The 22,078-nt window shown below is 42.8% G+C and overlaps 1 protein-coding gene across 1 annotated transcript in view; it reads right to left on the minus strand.

Annotated features, from left to right (window-relative positions):
* Positions 1 to 22,078, minus strand: part of LOC135544625 (junction-mediating and -regulatory protein-like) — a 46,554-nt gene that overhangs the window by 10,212 nt on the left and 14,264 nt on the right. The window contains exon 2 of the mRNA XM_064972377.1: positions 14,155 to 14,328. Within this exon, the coding sequence (XP_064828449.1) occupies positions 14,155 to 14,328 (174 nt within the window). The remainder of the gene's footprint in view (positions 1 to 14,154; positions 14,329 to 22,078) is intronic.

Below are 22,078 nucleotides of genomic sequence, written 5' to 3' on the forward strand. Positions count from 1 at the left end.
TGCCGAGACCCACTAGCCCCCATATCCAGTAGCCTTATATCCCTTTTTGCCACAAACTGCACAATTTACCTTCTCTCCATCGGCGCACTCTTTCAATTCTTATATAATAAAGCATTTGACCTTTCCATTGCGTGAACGGCAGAGGATTGGATTTTTTTTTTTGAGTACAAGTGTTTTTAAAAAGGTAAATCGATGAGAAGAGTACTGTCCAACCCATCGGGTAGCTCGCTGCACCCTCATATAGATTTGGATAGAAAGCACTGAAGTTTCTAAAACTGTTTGAATGATGTCTGTGAGTATAACGGCAGGCAAAAACCTGAGAAAAAATCCAACCAGGAAGTAGGAAATCTGAGGTTTGTAATTTTTCAAGTCATTGCCTATTGAATATACAGTGTCTATGGGGTCATTTTGCACTTCCTAAGGCTTCCACTAGATGTCATCAGTCTTTGGAACCTTGTTTGAGGCTTCTACTGTGAAGGGGGCGAGAAAGAGAGCTGTTTCAGCCAAGTGTCATGCCATGAGCTGATCACTCGCGCTCCCGTGAGAGGTAGCTGCGTTCCATTGCATTTCTAAAGACAAAGGAATCCTCCGGTTGGAACATTATTGAAGATTTATGTGAAAAACATCCTAAAGATTGATTCTATACATCGTTTGACATGTTTCTACGAACTGTAATATAACTTTTTTGACATTTCGTCTGAACAAGTGATCGTGCATTATGCATTTGGATTACTGGGCTAAACGTTCGAACAAAAAGGAGGTATTTGGACATAAATGGACTTTATCGAACAAAAACAAACATTTATTCTGTAACATGAAGTCCTGTGAGTGCCATCTGATGAAGACCATCAAAGGTTAGTGATTAATGTAATCGCCATTTCTGATTTTTGTGAGCCCTCTCCTTGGCTGGAAAATGGCTGTATGGTTTTCTGTGACGAGGTGCCGACCTAACATAATCATTTGGTGTGCTTTCGGCGTAAAGCCTATTTGAAATCAGACACTGTAGCTGGATTTACAAGAAGTTCATCTTTAAAATGGTGTAAAATACTTGTATGTTTGAGAAATTTTAATTATGGGATTTCTGTTTTGAATTTGGCGCCCTGCAATTTCACTGGCTGTTGGCGAGGTGGGACGCTACCGTCCCACATATCCCAGAGAAGTTAATCAGCAGGGGACTCTCCAGATTTGAATATAACTGTTTGATGCAGTGAACTAGGAAGTACTGAATTAAGCGACGTGTGTTGTCATTTGTGTAAATAGGGGGCTACTTTGTGTCACGCCTTGGTCTTAGTATTTTGTGTTTTAGTTAATTAGTTGGTCAGGCCAGGGTGTGACATGGGTTTATGTTATTGTGTTGTCGTATTGGGGTTTTTGTAGGCATTGGGATTGTGGTTGATTAGGGGTATGTTTAGTTTAGGTTTGGCTGCCTGAGCGGTTCTCAATCAGAGTCAGGTGATTCTTGTCTCTGATAGGGAACCGTATTTAGGTAGCCTGGGTTTCACTGTGTATTTCGTGGGTGATTGTTCCTGTCTCTGTGTAGTGTTCACCAGATAGGCTGTAATAGGTTTCACGTTCCGTTTGTTGTTTTTGTATTTATTAGTTATTCCGTGTATCGTTCCATTTTTTCTATATTAAAGACATGAGTAACCACCACGCTGCATTTCGGTCCGACTCTCATTCAACAAACGAAGAACGCCGTTACACTTTGTCCAAATGGTTGAATAGAATTCTACGGGAAAACCATCCATTCCTGGTGCTTTTCTCCGTGCGAAAATTTTAACAGCAATTCAGATTTATTCTTGGGTGATATCTGTTTTTTAATGAAAAAATGTTGTATGCTGATAGTTGCTGCAGAGTTAGAGTCTTAAGATGGCTATAGTTCCTGTGGGCTGTTTAATTCTGATTTATATACATTTTCATAATAAACTTGTGATTAAATTGCATTGTTGCTTCAAATTACTGCATCTGTATCTTTATCTTTTAAAATTATAACTGGTTTAGCATTTATTAGTTTTGTGAGAGCTGCGAGATATTTCCCAGGTATATTTACCATTAAGTAGTTAATTGAGTTTAACCTTTTATTTTCTTCTTCACCTTGTAAATCATTTTTATGGGATACTTTTTGGGATACTTTTTAAGATAGAAAGGAGAGAAAAAATCACTAAACAAAATTTAACTTTTGGCGAGTGTGAGATTATAATTCCCCTAATGTACGCCTTAAAGGCATCCCAAATTATATTGGGGGTCGGCTTTTTTCTGTCCTCTATGTCCATATTTGTAAGGGTTTACATTTTCTCATCTAAGTTTTGAATCAAGTTCTGTTATAGAAGACACACTCTGTTCATTCTCCAAATTCTGTTGCTAAATGTATTTTACATTGGTGTAATTAAGCATGATACTAGAGAATGATTCGACATCACTATTTCATGATGTTGGAAATAAAAACTGAAGTCAATTCTTGAATAGCTCTTCTTACTTTGAGAAAAAAAGGAACAGTATTTTGTAGTTGGGAACAGTAAATCTCCAGTTGTCCGGTAAAATATTTGTAGAGATTACATTTTTCTGCCTCTTTGGAGACTAAATGTGCCTTTTTTATTACTATGTCTGTCAATCTTATCAAACGTGAAAAACAGCTTCTATGTCAAGGCTAAATAGTCATCACTGGACAGGTACCACCCGGCTACTCAACCCTGCACCTTAGAGGCTGATGCCCTATACACCGTTGAAGCCGGAAGTTTTCATACACCTTAGCCAAATACATTTAAACTCAGTTTTTCACAATTACTGACATTTAATCAGAGTTAAAATTCCCTGTATTAGGTCAGGTAAGATCACCAGTTTATTTTAAGAATGTGAAATGTCAGAATAATAGCAGAGAATGATTTATTTCAGCTTTTCATCACATTCCCAGTGGGTCAGAAGTTTACATACACTCAATTAGTATTAGGTAGCATTGCCTTTAAATTGTTTAACTTGGGCGAAAAATTTCAGGTAGCCTTCCACAAGCTTTCCACAATAAATTGGGTGAATTTTGGTCCATTCTTTCTGACAGAGCTGGTGTAACTGAGTCAGGTTTGTAGGCCTCCTGGCTCGCACACGTTTTTTTCAGTTTTCCCACACATTGTCTATAGGATTGAGGTCAGGGCTTTGTGATGACCACTTCAATACCTTGACTTTGTTGTCCTTAAACCATTTTTCCACAACTTTGGAAGTATGCTTGGGGTCATTGTCCATTTGGAAAACCCATTTGCGACCAAGCTTTAACTTCCTGACTGATGTCTTGAGATTTTTCTTCAATATATATACACAACATGATCCCACTGGATTTGTGATACAATGAATTATAAGTGAAATAATCTGTCTGTAAACAATTATTGGAAAAATTACTTGTGTCGCGCACAAACTAGATGTCCTAACCGACTTGCCAAAACTAGTTTGTTAAAACAAGAAATTTGTGGAGTGGTTGAAAATCGAATTTTAAATGACTCCAACCTAAACGTATGTATGCAAACTTCCGACTTCAACTGTATATCTACTGAAATAAAAACAGATCTTGGTTCTGTTGCCTGTGAGTGTTTGTATAATAACCTACTGATTCCGTGAGCACCGAGCCTCACCCAACCACAACATGTCAGATAAATCTTTGCTATGCGCCGCTTGCTCCTTACCTTCGTTTTCTTGATCTCCAGTATTTTCTACAACTCGTCAAATGTCTTCCACACATTCAACTTCCTCCTGAGAAACCAAACATTCCCCCGTTTTGAGTTTATTTGTCATGTCATCTGCATCCCATTGGCTGTCACGTATTACAGTGACCCTGGTCATTGGTGACTATTACCCGTAGTATTAGACTTAAAACGAATCATCCAGTGATCATACACTGTTTACCAGGGGGCAGGGCTACCGACGTTAAGGCTAATCTGAAGATGGTGCTGGCTAAAGCTAAAACTGGAGAGTGTAGAGAGTATAGGGATATTGTTATCCACGGTGGCACCAACGATGTTAGGATGAAACAGTCAGAGGTCACCAAGCGCAACATAGCTTCAGCGTGTAAATCAGCTGGAAAGATGTGTCGGCATCGAGTAATTGTCTCTGGCTCCCAGTTAGGGGGAGTGATGAGCTCTACAGCAGAGTCTCACAACCCACAACTGTTTTCTGTCGCTCCCAAAAGATAGAATTTGTAGATAATTGTCCCTCTTTCTGGGACTCACCCACAAACAGGACCAAACCTGGCCTGTTGAGGAGTGACGGACTCCATCCTAGCTGGAGGGGTGCTCTTATCTTATTGACGAACATAGACAGGGCTTTAACTCCCCTAGCTCCACAATGAAATAGGTTAGGCAGCCTGCCAGCTCAGTAGTCTGCCATTAGCACAGTCAGTGTAGTCAGCTCAACTATCCCCATTGGGACCGTGTCTGTGCCTCAACTTAGGTTGGGCAAAACTAAACATGGCGGTGTTCGCCTTAGCAATATCACTGGAATAAAGACCTCCTCCATTCCTGCCATTATTGAAAGAGATTGTGATACCTCACATCTCAAAATAGGGCTACTTAATGTTAGATCCCTCACTTCCAAGGCAGTTATGGTCAATGAACGAATCACTGATCATAATTGTGATGTGATTGGCCTGACTGAAACATGGTTTAAGCCTGATGGATTTACTGTGTTAAATGAGGCCTCACCTCCTGGTTAAACTAGTGACCATACCCCCCCGTGCATCCCTCAAAGGCGGAGGTGTTGCTAACATTTCTGATAGCAAATTTCAATTTACCAACAACAAAAAAAGGATGTTTTTGAGCTTCTAGTCATGAAATCTATGCAGCCTCGTCAATCACTTTTTATAGCTACTGTTTACAGGCCTCCTGGGCCATATGCAGCGTTTTCTCACGGAGTTCCCTGAACTCCTTTCGGACCTTGTAGTCATGGCAGATAATAATGACATTTTTGGTGACTAATATTTACATGGAAAAGTCCACAGACCCACTCCAAAAGGCTTTCGGAGCCATCATCGACTCAGTGGGTTCTGTCCAACATGTCTCTGGACCTACTCATTGCCACAGTCACACTCTGGACCTAGTTTTGTCCCGTGGAATAAATGTTGTGGATCTTAATGTTTTTCCTCATAATCCTGGACTATCGGACCACCATTTTATTACGTTTGCAATCAAAACAAATAATCTGCTCAGACCCAAACCAAGGATCATCAAAAGTCGTGCTATAAATTCTCAGACAACACAAAGATTCCTAGATGCCCTTCTAGACTCCCTCCGCCTACCCAAGGACGTGAAAGTACAAAAATCAGTTAACCGCCTAACTGAGGAACTCAATTTAACCTTGTGCAATACCCTAGATGCAGTTGCACCCCTAAAAACAAAAAACATTTGTCATAAGAAACTAGCTCCCTGGTATATAGTAAAATACCTGAGCTATGAAGCAAGCTTCCAGAAAATTGGAACAGAAATGGCGCCACACAAAACTGGAAGTCTTCCGACTAGCTTGGAAAGACAGTACCATGCAGTATCGAAGAGCCCTCACTGCTACCCCTCATAGCCTGGTTCCTCTAGGTTTCTTCCTCGGTTCGGGCCTTTCTAGGGAGTTTTTCCTAGCCACTGTGCTTCGACACCTGCATTGCTTGCTGTTTGGGGTTTTAGGCTGGGTTTCTGTACAGCACTTTGAGATATCAGCTGATGTAAGAAGGGCTTTATAAATAAATTTGATTTCCCCCCAGCTTCAGCAACATGGACAGGAAGATAAACACTGTTGACGTTCTGTGGTGGTCGCTGCAGCAGGGAGGACAGAGAAACACAACGGGTGCTAGCCACACAGTCATTCGCTGTTATTTATTTTTTAACACAGCACAGCATGTCTGAGCACGGCCCAGCACAATCTAATCAACTGAGGTTGGACTCCATCTTTAGTCATTTGCGTGTCTTAATTATTGAGATGTGATGAGTGGAAGCCCCACGCACACCTCAGTAAAGTGCCTTCCCAGCACCCCACCCATTAATTGTAATGACAAAGAAGGAATAATAATGATTTGACATCCTTAATCTGTCCAGTACGGTTATTCATTTAAAAATATATAACTACATTGTAGTATAATAAAGTCCTTCCTTCTCGCTCTCTCTCCACCACCCCCCCCCCCTGTTCTCCCCCATTTATCCCACCCAAGCCAAGCTTATCCCCACCTCCCATCTTTAACACGATGGTGTTCTCCGTTTTGCTCGACAACCCCCACAAGCGTCTTGGGACTTGTCTAAAGTCGGTACAACCGATCTGCCAACTTCTGTCTGTAGCGTCCGAATAGTTTCGGCAACACACTAATATGGTCCATCTGTGCAAAGGTGAGACTCTCGCAAACATGTCAGTTGTTTTGCTCTAGGACACACAAATAGCAAAATAATATTGGTATTACCTTCTTAAAACAATTCCACGCCACTGGCGTTCAAATTTTGGAAATGTTCACATTTCCATAAACTTCAAAGTGTTTCCTTTCAAATGGTATCAATAATATGCATATCCTTACTTCAGGTCCTGAGCTACAGGCAGTTAGATTTGGGTATGTCATATTAGGCAAAAATGTAAAAAATAAATAAAAAAGGGTTTCGATCCTTAATTAAGAGGCAAATAAATAGAACCCCCCCCCTGTTAGACTCTTATGGGCACCTCAAATCACCTGCCATCATGTAGTGCCAGTGTTTAACAGCAGGCGGTGCAGTGGTGCAAGTCAGGGACATAGAGCTACATGCCTGGATGTGTTTACTGTACTACAAACCCAGTGTCCTCCTTTGTTTTCTTTTCATAGCCGTGGGACATTCTCTATGGATAAGAGGACCTGATTTAACCCAACCTACTGAGGCAATGGCAATCGAGTGTTCCAGTGTCTCTCACTTCTCAGGCTTAGTCCTATACATGGAAGTGACTTGGGTCTGTTACACCGTCTTTGTAGCTAGCTAACCAGCCCTGGAAAGGCCCTGGGTGAGTTAGTGAGACAGCTGATCATTGTTCTAGGTGTGTTTAGACTAGACGGCAGCAGCTGGAACAGATTGTACAGTGAGAGTAGCTTACTTCCTAAGGACACCCCCCCCCCCACCCCACCCCACTACATACATACACTACACTCACATGTCAGCCTAATATCTCAATGCAAAACAGATGTGTCTGTATGTGTAACGGCGTTCTTCGTTTGTCGCAAGAGAGTCGGACCGAAATGCAGCGTGTTGGTTACTCATGTTTTTTAATGAAACAAATAACGATTACAAGAAAATACTGAGACAAATACAAAACAACAAAACGGAACGTGAAACCTATTACAGCCTATCTGGTGAACACTACAGAGACAGGAACAATCACCCACGAAATACAAAGTGAAACCCAGGCTACCTAAATACGGTTCCCAATCAGAGACAACGAGAATCACCTGACTCTGATTGAGAACCGCCTCAGGCAGCCAAACCTATGCAACACCCCTACTCAGCCGCAATCCCAATAACTAAAAAACCCCACTACGAAATACAACAACATAAACCCATGTCACACCCTGGCCTGACCAACTAATTAACGAAAACACAAAATACTAAGACCAAGGCGTGACAGTATGAGCGCCCACACGCACGCACACACACAGTAATCAACAGCATGCCTCACAGAACCTGAGTGGTTTATATCAGCCAACAAACTGGATGTTTAGTGTCTGTGTGAGGGAGGGAGAGAAAGAGAGTGAGTTAGATAGAGGTAGAGGAAGGAGAGAGAGAGAGAGAGAGAGAGAGAAATAGTGTGTGTGTTAAGAGGCAGAGAAGGCTAGATGAGGAGAAAGACATAACTCAGTCAGTCACACAACGTTAGACATGACCTTAGTGCAGAGGTTTCCATTCTCCAATAGAGAGGGCATATTGGCCCGCTACACAAACTATAACATTTCGAATGATTGTAACATCTGGGCCTAGCACAGCTCCTACCCAGCAGACGAGTCACACATCCTGCTCTATGGAACTATGAAACACCCTAACAATGAGGAGGTCCATCATATCTACGTGGAATAGAGACATAATGTAAACACTACTAGTCTCTCCCCAGTGGCGCAGCGGGCCACGCCCAGGAGACGGCCCACAATTGGCCCAGCGTCGCCCGGGTTAAGGGAGGGTTTGGCCGGCTGGGATGTCCTTGTCCCATCACGCTTTAGCAACTCCTTGAGGCGGTCCGCTGACTTCGGTCGCCAGCTGTACGGTGTGCCTGGCTTCCGGGTTAAGCGAGCAGTGTGTCAAGAACCAGTGCGGCTTGGCGGGGTCGTTGTTTCTGAGGACACATGGTCTTAACCTTCGGCTCGTACGAGAATTGCAGCGATGGGACAAGAGTAACTATCAACTGGATATCATGAAATTGGGTAAAAGTACAACAAAACAAACAAAATACATATATTTTTTTTTTACTACTAGTATCACTTCACAGTGGGAATGTCTTTGACAGGGGCTGTTGACAAAATGTAAAATATGCCATTTCTAGTATGCCATTGTTCTCCGTTTCCCTGATACTGTGGTTGTTGCCGCCACTGCAAAACAATTATATACAGTATATACATTTCTGCCGAGACATGATTTTAAGATCAGTGACACCAACGACTGTATATATGAACGGACAAAAGCCATAGATCACGTGACACCATTCATTCCTATGTAATGACACAATAGCACATTGAAGCCAAATTAAGTTAGTTAAGATGGCGTCTCAAGGAGATAACATGCGCAGTTTGAGCTACGCCAGGAGGTGATGTTGCAGGCTTGCTCAGTGCTGCCCCCTCTCATTAAGGAATTTGGTTCTTGTTAGGTGTTCTTGCAGTGAAAAGGCTATATGTGAGAAATAAGTATGAATAGAACACAGTATTGGAATAGAATGTTGCTGAGAATTGAACAATGAGATAAGAATAGTGAATGTGATGATGCCAGAGAGCTTTAGTGGTGTCCTCTGGCCAGTCTGCCACCTGGTCCAGTAACCCCCCCTCTTTCTTCTGTCACTTCCTGGTTGCTGTGCTGTGTCATGGTCTCATCTCAGACGCGACACCCTATACAGCCATGACCTAACCCTACACCACTAAATTATACACACACTGACACTGCCTCTCTCCGCATACAGTAACAGTACTACACTTCCATCCTTCTGTCCATCTTTCCACACCTCCTCTACAGCCCACTCTGTAATCTGCAGCTCCAGACAGCTGGTGTCAGAGTGAGTGAGGCAGGAATAACAGCCTGGTCTGTTCCCAGGGCCAGGGGGCCACAGGCTGAAATAACTACAGAGATGGACCAGTGTCACAGTCCTTATCACAGACGCCTAAAACAGCCTTCGATCACCTACGGGAGTGAGGAACGTCACCACATGCGCAAACACGCGCGCGCACACACTTTTTATCATACACGCCTTTTAGGTTCTACCTACTAACTACCTATGGTACTTAGCCACCATTTCATAAGTTACAGAAGCAACATGACTTATTAATGTATGCCCTTTGAACCTGGCTGTAACAGAATACCCATGCTGCATCACTCCGACACAAGATAGGGCTGACCCACAATGCATCATTCATCCTATACCTGCTCTCCTTTGTCCCGGACACTCATCCACTTCATCCCTTCATTAATCTATTCATCTGTTCCCTCTTTCGCCTGTTCCTTTTGGCATGTTGACAGGGTTCAGCCCAGGGGTGGGCAACTCCAGTGCTTGTGGGACACAGTGTGTGCATGTTTTTGTTCCAGCCCAGCTCTAACATATCTGTCAAAATTGAAGACCATGTTTAGTTGATGACTTGAATTAGGTGAGTTCGTGCTGGGCTTGAACAAAAGCCTGCATGGACTGCAGGGTTCTCGGGTTGAATTCTATCCAGATTTTCATATCGTCAGACCGTCCAGCGCTCATCCCGGGATTTACGGTATTACCGGTTTAGTACACAAGAGGGAGCCAAATAGACACACAAAAAAGCCAAATTGGGCATCTACAAGAAAGCTAACAAAATGAGCACAAATAGTAGCGAATTTCCATGAAGGCTGCTAGCTAAATATGCTAACGAGCACAAATCAAAATAAATGAATTGCAAAGACAGGCAATCCAGCTCATAAAGCTATACATATATATAGGTAAGAGCTACTGAATGTAATATTTTGTGAGGTTGGACATTTACAAGCGAATGTGAACAAGAGACATTGTGCAAATGAACAGAGTTTTGACGCATGCTAGTCTGAAGGAAGAACAGTACTGGCTCTGGAGAAGCATGTGTACACGCTGTGTCTGTGTGGAGCCTGGAGTCGCTAGGGCAACAGCTCTGAGAGAGCAGCTCTGCCTGCTCTGCTCGGAGAAGAGAGGAGCAGATGGGTCGAGAAAAGCGAGGTGAAAAGCACATCAAGATGGCAGTGTCAGCTGTACAGATTTCTCAAACATCGCAGAAAGCTTAACACTATATGATGCCCCGTCTCCTTATTAATTCACCCACTTAGCAAGTTAAACTTGGGGGTCGCGTTAATGCAGAATTCTGCGTTTTTCCCGCTGATTTTTTTTTTTTTTTATCTTGATGGGTTTTGTAAACGCAAAAGCATCTTATTGTAATTTTTGCTGGGTTTACTTGCACTTCTCCACTCAGATGAGAATTCACAAATGGGCAGAATAATTCTTTGCAAAACATTAGGAGTAAAAAAATCATTGGTTTTCATTGTAAGCTCATTTACTTGTGTGGCTGCCAGCCAAATAGTTTTGCACTTTTGTTGTCATCCGATGAAAATGTAGCTATTTTCTGATGAATGTGTTGCACAAATATATTTTCTGTGAAGGAAAACTATAGTTGCACGACCCTGATCACTCTATTGCTGCAAAATAAAACACATAAAATGCAACCCCTGTCAATACACATTTGAACTCACCTGCTCCCGTTTTCCCCCGTTGTGCTATTTACAAACAAACACGTGACTGGCGCAACTGTTCTGGGGAACTACGGTAAGCTTCATAATGTAAAATAATGTTACAAGTGAAATGAAGAACGCAATTTGCTTCATCTCCTAACAAATTGGACAAGTTGACTGCAGGTATTTACTTAGAAAGCAGTTACAAGTCTAAAAACGTATTGAAAAACTTTGAAGAAATAGTTTCAACGGTATAGAAAAACCATCCGTGGCTATTTCCAAATACCCCGGCATATGGCATTCCGCCCAAGCCTACAGGGTTCCCAGCCCTAGTTCAGAAGGTTCCAGAAAGAAAAGAACCATGTGAAATGGACACTGTTCCCAGCTTCTCATCATAAGAGTATATCTCCCGTCTACTCGTACAACCAGCTAGATAACGGTGGTTGTATTTCATCCTTTTTTAGAATAACTGTAACGTTAACAAAATGTGGGAAAAGTCCAGAGGTCTGAATATCTTCTGAATGCACTGTATAGCTTAACCCATTGTCAGCTCCTCCCTTCTAAAAAAGGTGACAGGATTCATTTACACCTTCCACTAGGTCCTAGGACAATTGGCATCAGTGCAGTGTGTGTGTGTGTGTGTGTGTGTGTGTTCACACTCCCAGGAGGTAAGAGGAGGCTATAACTTTATCAGGTTCTCATCTCCTTTGGGGCACTGATAGTAGTCTATTGAAAGACTACCTAGCCTACCCTCATCTGTCCACGTGACAATTCTCGCCTCACCTTACTCGCAACATTTACCCACTTGAACATCAAGGACAATGCAGAGCACATGCAAATACCCTATCTTTCCCCTTTCTCCTCTCCCTCACCCTTTTCTCGCTCGTCCTTCCTCTCAGTGACACACTCCTACTCCCAGCTGTATAATGTAGGGCTGTTCTACTGACTCATCAGTTTATGAGAAACCAAGCAACAACCAACATCCAAACGACCGACCAACTGACTGGCCCATCTGATATTTGGGTTAATTTGCATACAGCTTTGTTTCCAGCCGTTGGTTTCCCCTCAGGGCAACAGGTGGTTGAGCTGAATCACAATCATAGCATCAAACAGACCTACTGACCAACTATCCTAGACGGCTCTTCTTAGCTCACAATATAGCAAGGCTTAGGGAACATTTTGCTGTTGTCTTCACGAATATGAACAAGCGTGTGGAAACAGTAAACATTAAGTAATAGGACTTGGAATTGCCAGGGGCTTCATGATACGATATCACGATACTTAGGTGCTGATACGACATGGGATTTTTACAAGTCTATGTATTGCGACTCGATATTGCGATTTCATGTTTCAAACATATTGTTCTCTCCGTGTCTGCTGCAGAGACAAGAGAGAGCATGATAAAAATAAGTTTTGATCAGCAATGGCAATAGAAGTGCTGAAAACATGGCTCACTATTTAAAAAGATGGAGAACAAGCTAGAGGATGAAAAATACTGGAGTTTTGGCGTAGGTACAGTCGACTAGCATTAGCTAACACTACCTAGCAAAAATATTTAATAATAATGTTGCGATATGTAACGAACAAGTTTCTTACCCCATCACCATTAAATAATTAAACAAGTCAGGATTTATATGGTGGATGGAATGTACAGTACTCTAGCTCCTCCTACAAGCTACATGAGCAAACAAACATATTTCAATTCATATTGTAGGGGGTTTAATTAACAAAAGACTACCAGCAACCTGCTGCAACCCAGTAGAAAGGCAGGATTACTGAGCCATATCATTGCTCCAGGTTCTGGACATCTGGCAGGCATACTAGAGGAGAGCAGATCAGTGGAGCAGCTTTGACCATACTGGCAGGATTATCAAACAAGCCCAGAGACTAGATCTCTCCTTCATGTTTCACAGTGTTGGAAGGCTTAATAAGTGAGCCCAGACACAGCGAGCAACGACGAGAGGATTAAGGATTAAGACACCCTAGATGCCGATTCAAGATCAGTTCATCATTTCCCCCCCTAATGGTTTGTGTTTCGAAAGGTAAACTGATCCTACATCTGTACTTACCGGGAACCAGGTCCTACCCGAAGTTCATAATGCTGCATTGTGTTCTGAAGAAACTCCCCTCACACACAGTCGTGTGTGTGTGACACCAACGCAGCACCACAGACAGCCATGCTGGGTGAGGAATGTGGTGTGGGGAAAAGGCAAATAGTGGGAAATCACCCCCAACGCCATGAGTTACAGACTGGACCCTCACAAGAGATGACTGAAATAACACACAACCCTCACTAACACAACAGCCTCAGAGAGAGTGAACGAGAAGGGGAGAGGGGAGAGTGAGAGGTGTCTGCTGAGACTGCAGTATTCCAGGCTGGTCTGGTTTAGAGTACAAACTGCTGTACTAATACTGTAGGTTAAGCTGCTCTGGGCAGGGAGGCAGGAGGACTGAAGGGGGGGGAGCCTCTCTAGCTGATCTGATCCTCTACCCCCCCAACCCCCATACACACACACACACACACACACACGACTGCCCATCATATTGTGGGAAGAGTTTAGCCTTCACCACAGCTCTAGAATCAGCCTAGCCATTAGAGGAGGAACAACTTAAAACTCACCTGTTATTTGTTGCACTTCCACGTTCATGTCACTCCCGCTATCTCTGCCGTCTAGTCCAGTTACCCACTAGGAGCTAACCCTAATGTCATTAGATAGGACTTAAGAAATACTGGGTATTAGAGTGTATGCTACTGTCTGTCAAAGGGCTTTAGGCCCACTGCTACGCTAACCTTGACCGTAACCCAGACTGCCAGAGACAGCTAATGTGTGTGTGTATGTATACAGTGCGTGTGTGTGTATACAGTGTGTGTGTGTGTGTATACAGTGCTTCTACCCCCAAGCCATAAAACTGCTGAACAACTAATCAAATGGCCACCCAGACTATTTACAATGAGCCCCCCCGCCGCCTTGTTTTTATACTGCCGCTACTTGCTGTTAACTATCTATGCATAGTCACTTTACATATGACCTGAACTAACCTGTACCCCTGCACATTGACCTGTATACAGCCTCCTTCTTGTTATGTACATTTATTCTGTTCTTTTTTTCATTAATTAGATTTTTTTTTTTTTTTTTACTTTAGTTTATTTAGTCAATATTTTATCAACTATTTATTGAACTGCATTGTTAGTTAAGGGCTTGTAAGTAGGCATTTCTACACCTGTCGTATTCAGCGCATGTGACAAATACAATTGGATTGGATTTGTTACCTTGATCTGCTGTTTGCGCAGCATGGCCAGTTCTCTCATGTCTCTGAAGGGCTGCAGTAGGTAGTGGTAGAGTTGTGTTGTAGCCTCCAGTAACTCTCCGTAGGCCTCGTCCTCCTCTGGATACACCTGCAGCAGCTCCACCATACTCTCCATGGCCCGGTGCCTCTCCAGCAGCTACAGAAAACAAGATCATTTAGCAATTCAGAAAAACATCAAAGCAACTAAAATAATTAAACCATTTACAGCATCAAGACAGAGTTAGGTGGATTCGGTAGGCCTAGACGTCTAGGCCTGTACCAAAGAAAGAAAATAGGAAAATGGGGAACATGGTTTGAAGAACGTGTGTTTCTTCTGGGCTTCTGAATAAGGTGCTATAGGAGAGGTGCTAATAACGTTCAGGAATAGCTAATATTGTTGAGACTAGTAGCAGCGTTGATTCACAGGAGTGACTGGATCAGTGTGTGTGTGTGTGTAGTGGCCCCAGTCTCAGCCCAGACTCCAGACCATTTAATGATGGCTGCCTCAACAGAAAGCTCTTTCAACATCTGGAGAAAAAAAAATACAATACGTATTTACCAAATGTTACAGTACCTGTAAAATGAGAAGGTTTGAGTATTTGTGCAGTCAGTGCATAAGCATGATAATGTGTGTGAGCATGTGTGTGTGTGTGTGTGTGTGTGTGAGAGAGAGAGAAAGGTGTAATTGCTCACAAATACACGTTTCGGTATGTATTGTGGTTTTAGGGTCACGGTTTGGTTTTGGTACATGCCAACAGTTACTGTAGTTAAAGACAACATTAAGTGTTGTTATTCCTGACTCCACATAAAGATCATTAGTCATTGGTGAGAGCACCATCAGGATTAACACTTTGGATTTTCTTCAATGAAAACACATGATTACTCATTAACAACAACACTAAAATCAAGTAGAAAATGCCTGTGAAATCAATATGTAAACAGGGCTCAGACATTTATAGGCCTATGCTATGTTTTCTTACAAAGAGAAAAATATGTGCACTTCTGTGTCTCTAATAAAGGGCCGTGTCTGTAGCGCTTCAAAATATACTGAATAAAAATATAAACGCAACACGTAAAGTGTTGGTTCCATGTTTCATGAGCTGAAATAAAAGATCCCAGAAATGTTCAATGCGCACGAAAAGCATATTTCTCTCAAATTTTGTGCACACATCCCTGTTAGTGAGCATTTCTCCTTTGCCAAGATAATCCAACCACCTGACAGATGTGGCATGATTATTAATTACACAGGTGCACCCTGTGCGGGGAAAAATAAAAAGGCCACTCTGAAATGTGCAGTTTTGTCACACAACACAATGCCACAGATGTCTCAAGTTTTGAGGGAGAGTGCAAATGCCATGCTGATTGCAGGAATATCCACCAGAGCTGAGAGAATTTAAAGTTAATTTCTCTACCATAAGCCACCTCCAACGGTGTTTTACAGAATTTGGCAGTGAGATCAACCAGCCTCACAACCGCAAACCACGTGTAACCACGCTAGCTCAGGCCCTCCACGTCGGGCTTCTTCATCTGCGGGATCATCTGAGACCAGCCACCCAGATAGCTGATGAAACTGTGGGTTTGCACAACTGAAGAATTTCTACAGAAACTGTCTTAGGGAAACTCATCTGCGTGCTCGTCGTCTAGGATCTTGACCTGACTGCAGTTCTGCGTTGTAACTGACCTCAGTGAGAAAATGCTCACCTTCGATGGCCACTGGCACGCTGAAGAAGTGTGCTCTTCACAGATTAATCCCAGTTTCAACTGTACCGGGCAGATGGCAGACAGCGTGTATGGCGCCGTGTAGACGAGAGGTTTTCTGATGTCAATGTTGTAAACAGAGTGCCCCATGGTGGCGATGAGGTTATGGTATGGGCAGGCAGGCATAAGCTACGGGCAATGAACACAATTGCATTTTATCTATGGCGATTTGAATGCACAGAGATAGTGACGAGATCCTCAGGTCCATTGTCGTGCCATTCATCCGGCACCATCACCTCATGTTTCTGCATGATAATGCATGGCCCCATGTCAGATCTATACACATTTCCTGGAAGTTGAAAATGTCCCAGTTTTTCCATGGCCTACATACTCACCCATTGAGCATGTCAACCATGGATCATGTTTGGGATGCCCTGGATCGACGTGTACCACAGTGTGTTCCAGTTCCCGCCAAAATATCTAGCAACTTCCAACAGCCATTGAAGAGGAGTGGGACAATATTCCACAGGCCACAATCAACAGCCTGATCAACTCTATGCGAAGGAGATGTGTCGCGCTGCATAAGGCAAATGGTGGTCACACCAGATACGGACTGGTTTTCAGATCCACGTCCCTACCTTATGTTTTAAGGCATCTGTGACAAACCAATGCATATCTGTATTCCCAGTCATGTGAAATCCATAGATTATGGCTAATGAATTTACTTCAATTGACCAATTTCATTATTAGAACTAAATCAGTCATATCTTTGAAATTGTTGCATGTTGCGTTTATATTTTCTGTTCACCGTATATAGTGGGTACTAACGGTTTACTGAAATGGGTGCGAGAGGGCATAACGTGGTGCTAAAACCCTCTATTCTGCTCAACCATCAAGAATGGGTGCATTTCCACGGCTATAAACATGCGTATCGCTCTTCTAATTTGTTTGGCCCGGTCAGATGGGAGACAGTGTTGCAGATGGGAGACGGTGTTGTGTTGCTCCGGTAGCAGGAATACTGGTGTGATGTCATCGTAAATATGTCAACATGTTTGAGGTGTTGGCAGCTGCATAGGCTATTCTCGTTGAACAGTGGAGACATGCTCTCTCTGTCCATTGTCGCTGTAATCTACAGGGAAGCCTAAATTGTCCCAAACTGGAGATTAAAACAACGGGTGGAGAATCTTCCTGGTTTACAATCCCACCACTCGCCATCATACAGAACTAGTTCCTGGCTGCGCCTCGCAGAAAGACAGTCTGAAATGAGCCCATTAAGATTCAGATTTTGTTGACAACGTGAGCATACCCTGAAGAAAAAAAAGTCCACTCAGCTTTACTCGAGGCATACAGTGTAGCATAGGCATTGCCTATAGCCCTAGCGTTTTCAATTGTCAGATATTTTATTCAGGTTCAGTGCAGACCGAACCGAGGTCCCCGTACTGAACGGTTCAGTGAGAATACGTGTACCGTTACACCCCTAGTGTGTAGGTGTGTGGCCATATCATAAAAATCCATTCAATATAAATTAGAAAGAGAAAACCAGCTGCTGCTGATACAGAACATACTGTATGTCTAGGAGTCCAGACAACTATAGCATTGTTTCCCTGATAACACTATCAAAGTAACCATTGTCCCCACCTCACAACCATCAAAATAATCATGTACTAGCCTAGGAACCACTCGCTTCATACAGTACAACTCTCCCTAAGTTCTCCCAGGGATAACATTGAATGCGTAAATGTATAACCAGCCTATCTAAGCAGTGAATAGCCTGAGCAGTACTCTTCTGCTCTGTCTGGTGTGGATTGAAAACAGTGGAGGAGCTGTAGATCGGATGAATAGGGGCTCTTATTTGTTAACCCTAGCCAGGCTTTCCATAGCCACACGCACACACAGAGAGACACAAGTCCACTCTAGGGACCAGAGGCTAGAGACAGACACTGTTCGATTCAGCTCCAACACTGCTCCTACTGTTTACCTTGGCCAGGCATCTCCATGGTAACCACAGACAGGCCAGCCCTGCACTAGTTGACTGTCTACCCCTGCAGCTGCTGAGAGCTCCAGAGAAACACCTTAGCTACTGTAAGTGTGGGTTGGCTGAGAGGGAGCTACAGTAGAGAGAGAGAGAGAGCTACAGTAGCAGCATAGCTGATTTAGTAGGAAGGTACAAGTTACCCATAGGCACAAATGACCAAATCCTGTCAGTGGGAACAATGCAACCTCCGGGGCAAGAATGGAAAATGTTGTCTGTTGAGTGACATCATTTCCTGTGACCTCTGACCCAGGTGTGATTAAGGCAGGAGGCAGCTGAGTGTAATTACAGCCCTGGGAGCACTCCCGACCATGTTTGTGTGTGTGTGTGGTTCTTGATCTCAGGTCTGTGCTAACATAATCATCACAGGGATTGGCTACCTCTTCTCGACGTACAGCCCTGATTGGCTGGGGGGGGATATCCGTTCTAGGCCTATTATCAAACCGAACTCTTCCAGTCCGTCAGTGTGAAATCTGCCTTGTCTTGCTATAGTGTGATGCCAGTAGGCCCGGCAGGCAGGAAACACCTTTCCTATGAAGGGAAACACCAATCCTGTCTTTCAAAGAACATATCCCTTTTTGAGTTAAGATGTCAGCTATTTATGAGTTACATAAAATGAGTCCGCCATTACAAAATTATTCGTAAGGGAACAAGGCTGCAACACCTTCCACAGAGCTGTGTGTGTGTGTGTGTGTGTGTGTGTGTGTGTGTGTGTGTGTGTGTGTGTGTGACTTTAACAACATACACTGTATTGTATTCATCATTTCACTAGCTGTATATGGGTGTACACTCCTCTACGTATGTATTTGGACAGAGATGCTAAAACGTTATATTTGGATATATACTCCAGCATTTTGGATTTCAGATCAAATGTTTCATCTGAGGTGACCGTATAGAATGTAACATTTTATTTTAGGGGATTTTCCATCCGATTTGCCATTTAGAAATCCAAGCACTTTATACAGTTGAAGTCAGAAGTTTACATACACCTCAGTCAAATACATTTTATCTCAGTTTTTCACCATTTCTGACATTTAATCTTCATAAGAATTTCCTGTTTTTAGGTCAGTTAAGATCACCACTTTATTTTAAGAATGTGAAATGTCAGAATAATAGTATAGAGAATGATTTACTTCAGCTTTTATTACTATCATCACATTCCCAGTCGGTCAGAAGTTTACATACACTCAATTAGTATTTGGAAGCATTGCCTTTAAATTGTTTAACTTGGGTTAAACGTTTTGGGTAGCCTTCCACAAGCTCCCCACAATAAGTTGGGTGAATTCCTCCTGACAGCGCTAGTGTAACTGAGTCAGGTTTGTAGGCCTCCTTGCTCGCACACGCTTTTTCAGTTCTGCCCACAAATGTTCCATAGGATTGATGTCAGGGCTTTGTGATGGCCACTCCAATACCCTGACTTTGTTGTCCTTAAACAGCTTGGAAATTTCCAGAAAATGATGTCATGGCTTTAGAAGCCTCTGATAAGCTAATTGACATCATTTGAGTCAATTGGAGGTGTACCTGTGGATGTATTTTTGACATCATGGGAAAATCCACCAAGACCTCAGGAAAAAAAAGTAGACCTCCACAAGTCTGGTTCATCCTTGGGAGCAATTTCCAAATGCCTGAAGGTACCACGTTTATCTGTACAAACAATAGTACGCAAGTATAAACACCATGGGACCACGCAGCCGTCATACCGCTCAGGAAGGCGACGCGTTCCGTCCCCTAGAGATGAACGTACTTTGGTGCGAAAAGTGCAATTCAATCCCAGAACAACAGCAAAAGACCCTGTGAAGATGCTGGGGGAAACCGGTACAAAAGTATCTATATCCACAATAAAACGAGTCCTATATCGACATAACCTGAAGGACGATCGGCAAGGAAGAAGCCACTGCTCCAAAACTGCCATAAAAAACCCAGACTACGGTTTGCAACTGCACATGGGGACAAAGATCGTTCTTTTTGGAAAAATGTCCACTGGTCTGATGAAACAAAAACAGAACTTTTTGGCCATAATGACCAGCGTTATGTTTGGAGGAAAAGGGATGAGGCTTGCAAACCGAAGAACACCATCCCAACCATGAAGCACAGGGGTGGCAGCATCATGTTGTGGGAGGTGCATTGCTGCATTGGGGACTGGTGCACTTCACAAAATAGATGGCATCATGAGGGAGGAAAATGATGTGGATATATTGAAACAACATCTCAAGACATCAGTCAGGAAGTTCAAGCTTGGTCGCAAATGGGTCTTCCAAATGGATAATGACCCCAAGCATACTTCCAAAGTTGTGGTAAAATGGCTTAACAAGAAATTTGTGGAGTGGTTGAAAAGAGTTTAAATGACTCCAGTCTAGGTGTATGTAAACTTCCGACTTCAACTGAATATCTCGTCTCCCCCATTTGAAGATGTCATAAGTATTTAGATACATTTCACTTAATAGTGTATTAAAGCTAGAGGTCGACCGATTATGATTTTTCAACGCCGATACCAGATGCTGCTGGAAGTGGTATTGGAGGGCCAGCAGGAGGCACTCTTTCCTCTGGCCTAAAAAAAAATATCCCAATGCCCTAGGGCAGTGATTGGGGACATTACCCTGTGTAGGGTGCCGTCTTTCGGCAGATAACATGTATTGTGATGTAGCATGTCAGGGGAAGATGTGCATAGTTCACAATAGCTAGCTAAGTTTCTAATAACAGCTAACTGTAGCCCATTGACCTTTAAGGGGTCAATACAGGGCAGGTACTTGAATACTAGCACAAAATGTAAAATCGTCAAGTTGTTACGGGAAACCTGCGCTGCTATGTCAACAGAGCTCGGTGCTTATTATCGGCTGTATTAGGTTACGAAATCCAACTTTTTGTATTTAATGTTCATGATATGAACCCACTGAACAATTAAGAACATGAATAATCATATTTGTCTTGGTAAAAATGTATTATATAACATAAGTGCAATTTAAAATCGCCAAAATTGTGAACACCGTAAAATACATATATGGCTCTGGCAGCAAATAGCAAAACACATCAGCAAGCAGAGCCATGCACACTCAGAGATTTGGGCCAATGCGGTTTCTGCATTATGATGCATTTACAGGACACTTCAACATTTTATGGCAGCCATGTTAGCTCCCCATTAACAGTACACGGTGGACACAGACCTGCCAAACTTGAAGAACTTTTAGGAGTACCACTTCAGCACGGCGGCAGCAACCCAGGCCCTGCGGACCCCACAACGGCGCGTGCGACACCCACACTGTACTGTCCTCCTTAAGGTGTCTGCAACCATCATGACAGCCAGCCAAACTCGAAAGAAGAACTGAACCAGTCAGGGATAGGCTTTCTATAAACCTCAAGTTATATAGTTGAAACGGTGTAAAACTAACAATACAGAAAAATGAAATTATTGGAGCAGCTCAGACTAAAAGGCAATATAAATGCACAACAGAGTCTAACTGACGTTTCATAGTCTCATAGTGAACAATACAATACTTGACCAACACAATACATAGAAAACGTACGTATTCTACTTGAATATTGTTCTAAACTGGATTACTATCTAAATAGCATGTAAGCTAACTAAAGTGTGAAGATAAATCACATGTAGAGAGAAGCTAGCAGCAAAACAGCACTCAACAGGCAGGCTAGGATATAGTACACGTTAGCTGCGGCTAAACAAAACAATTGAACCTATATGAGCTAGTTTCAGATCTCCACACTGACATAATCCATCATGTTAGGTCTGGCTACTAGACTGCCATTCATTCAACATGCCTTGTTGTCGTTGGTGAACTGACTATCATCACATCATTAGAAGCCTACTGTTGACAGAGCTATATCAAGCAATCAAAATCAATGTCATATGCGCAAAATACCTTGAAATGCTTACATACACGCTTTTTCCCAACAATGCAGAGTAAAAATAGTAGCACAATAGATAATAATAACAAGACTATATGCAAGAAGTACCGGTACCGAATCAATGTGCAGGGGTATGAGGCAGCTGAGGTAAAATGTACATGTAAGTAGGGGTAAAAGTGACTGTGAAATCAGGATGGAAAATAAACAGTAGCAGCAGTGTATGTGAAGTGTAAAAGTGTGTGTGGCATCAATATGCGCGTGTGAGTGTAAGAAGTGTAAGTAAACACAGTAAAAAAAGAAATGTCCTCTCACTGAC

The sequence above is a fragment of the Oncorhynchus masou genome, chromosome 8, assembly GCF_036934945.1.
Source record: "Oncorhynchus masou masou isolate Uvic2021 chromosome 8, UVic_Omas_1.1, whole genome shotgun sequence".
Lineage (NCBI taxonomy): Eukaryota > Metazoa > Chordata > Actinopteri > Salmoniformes > Salmonidae > Oncorhynchus > Oncorhynchus masou.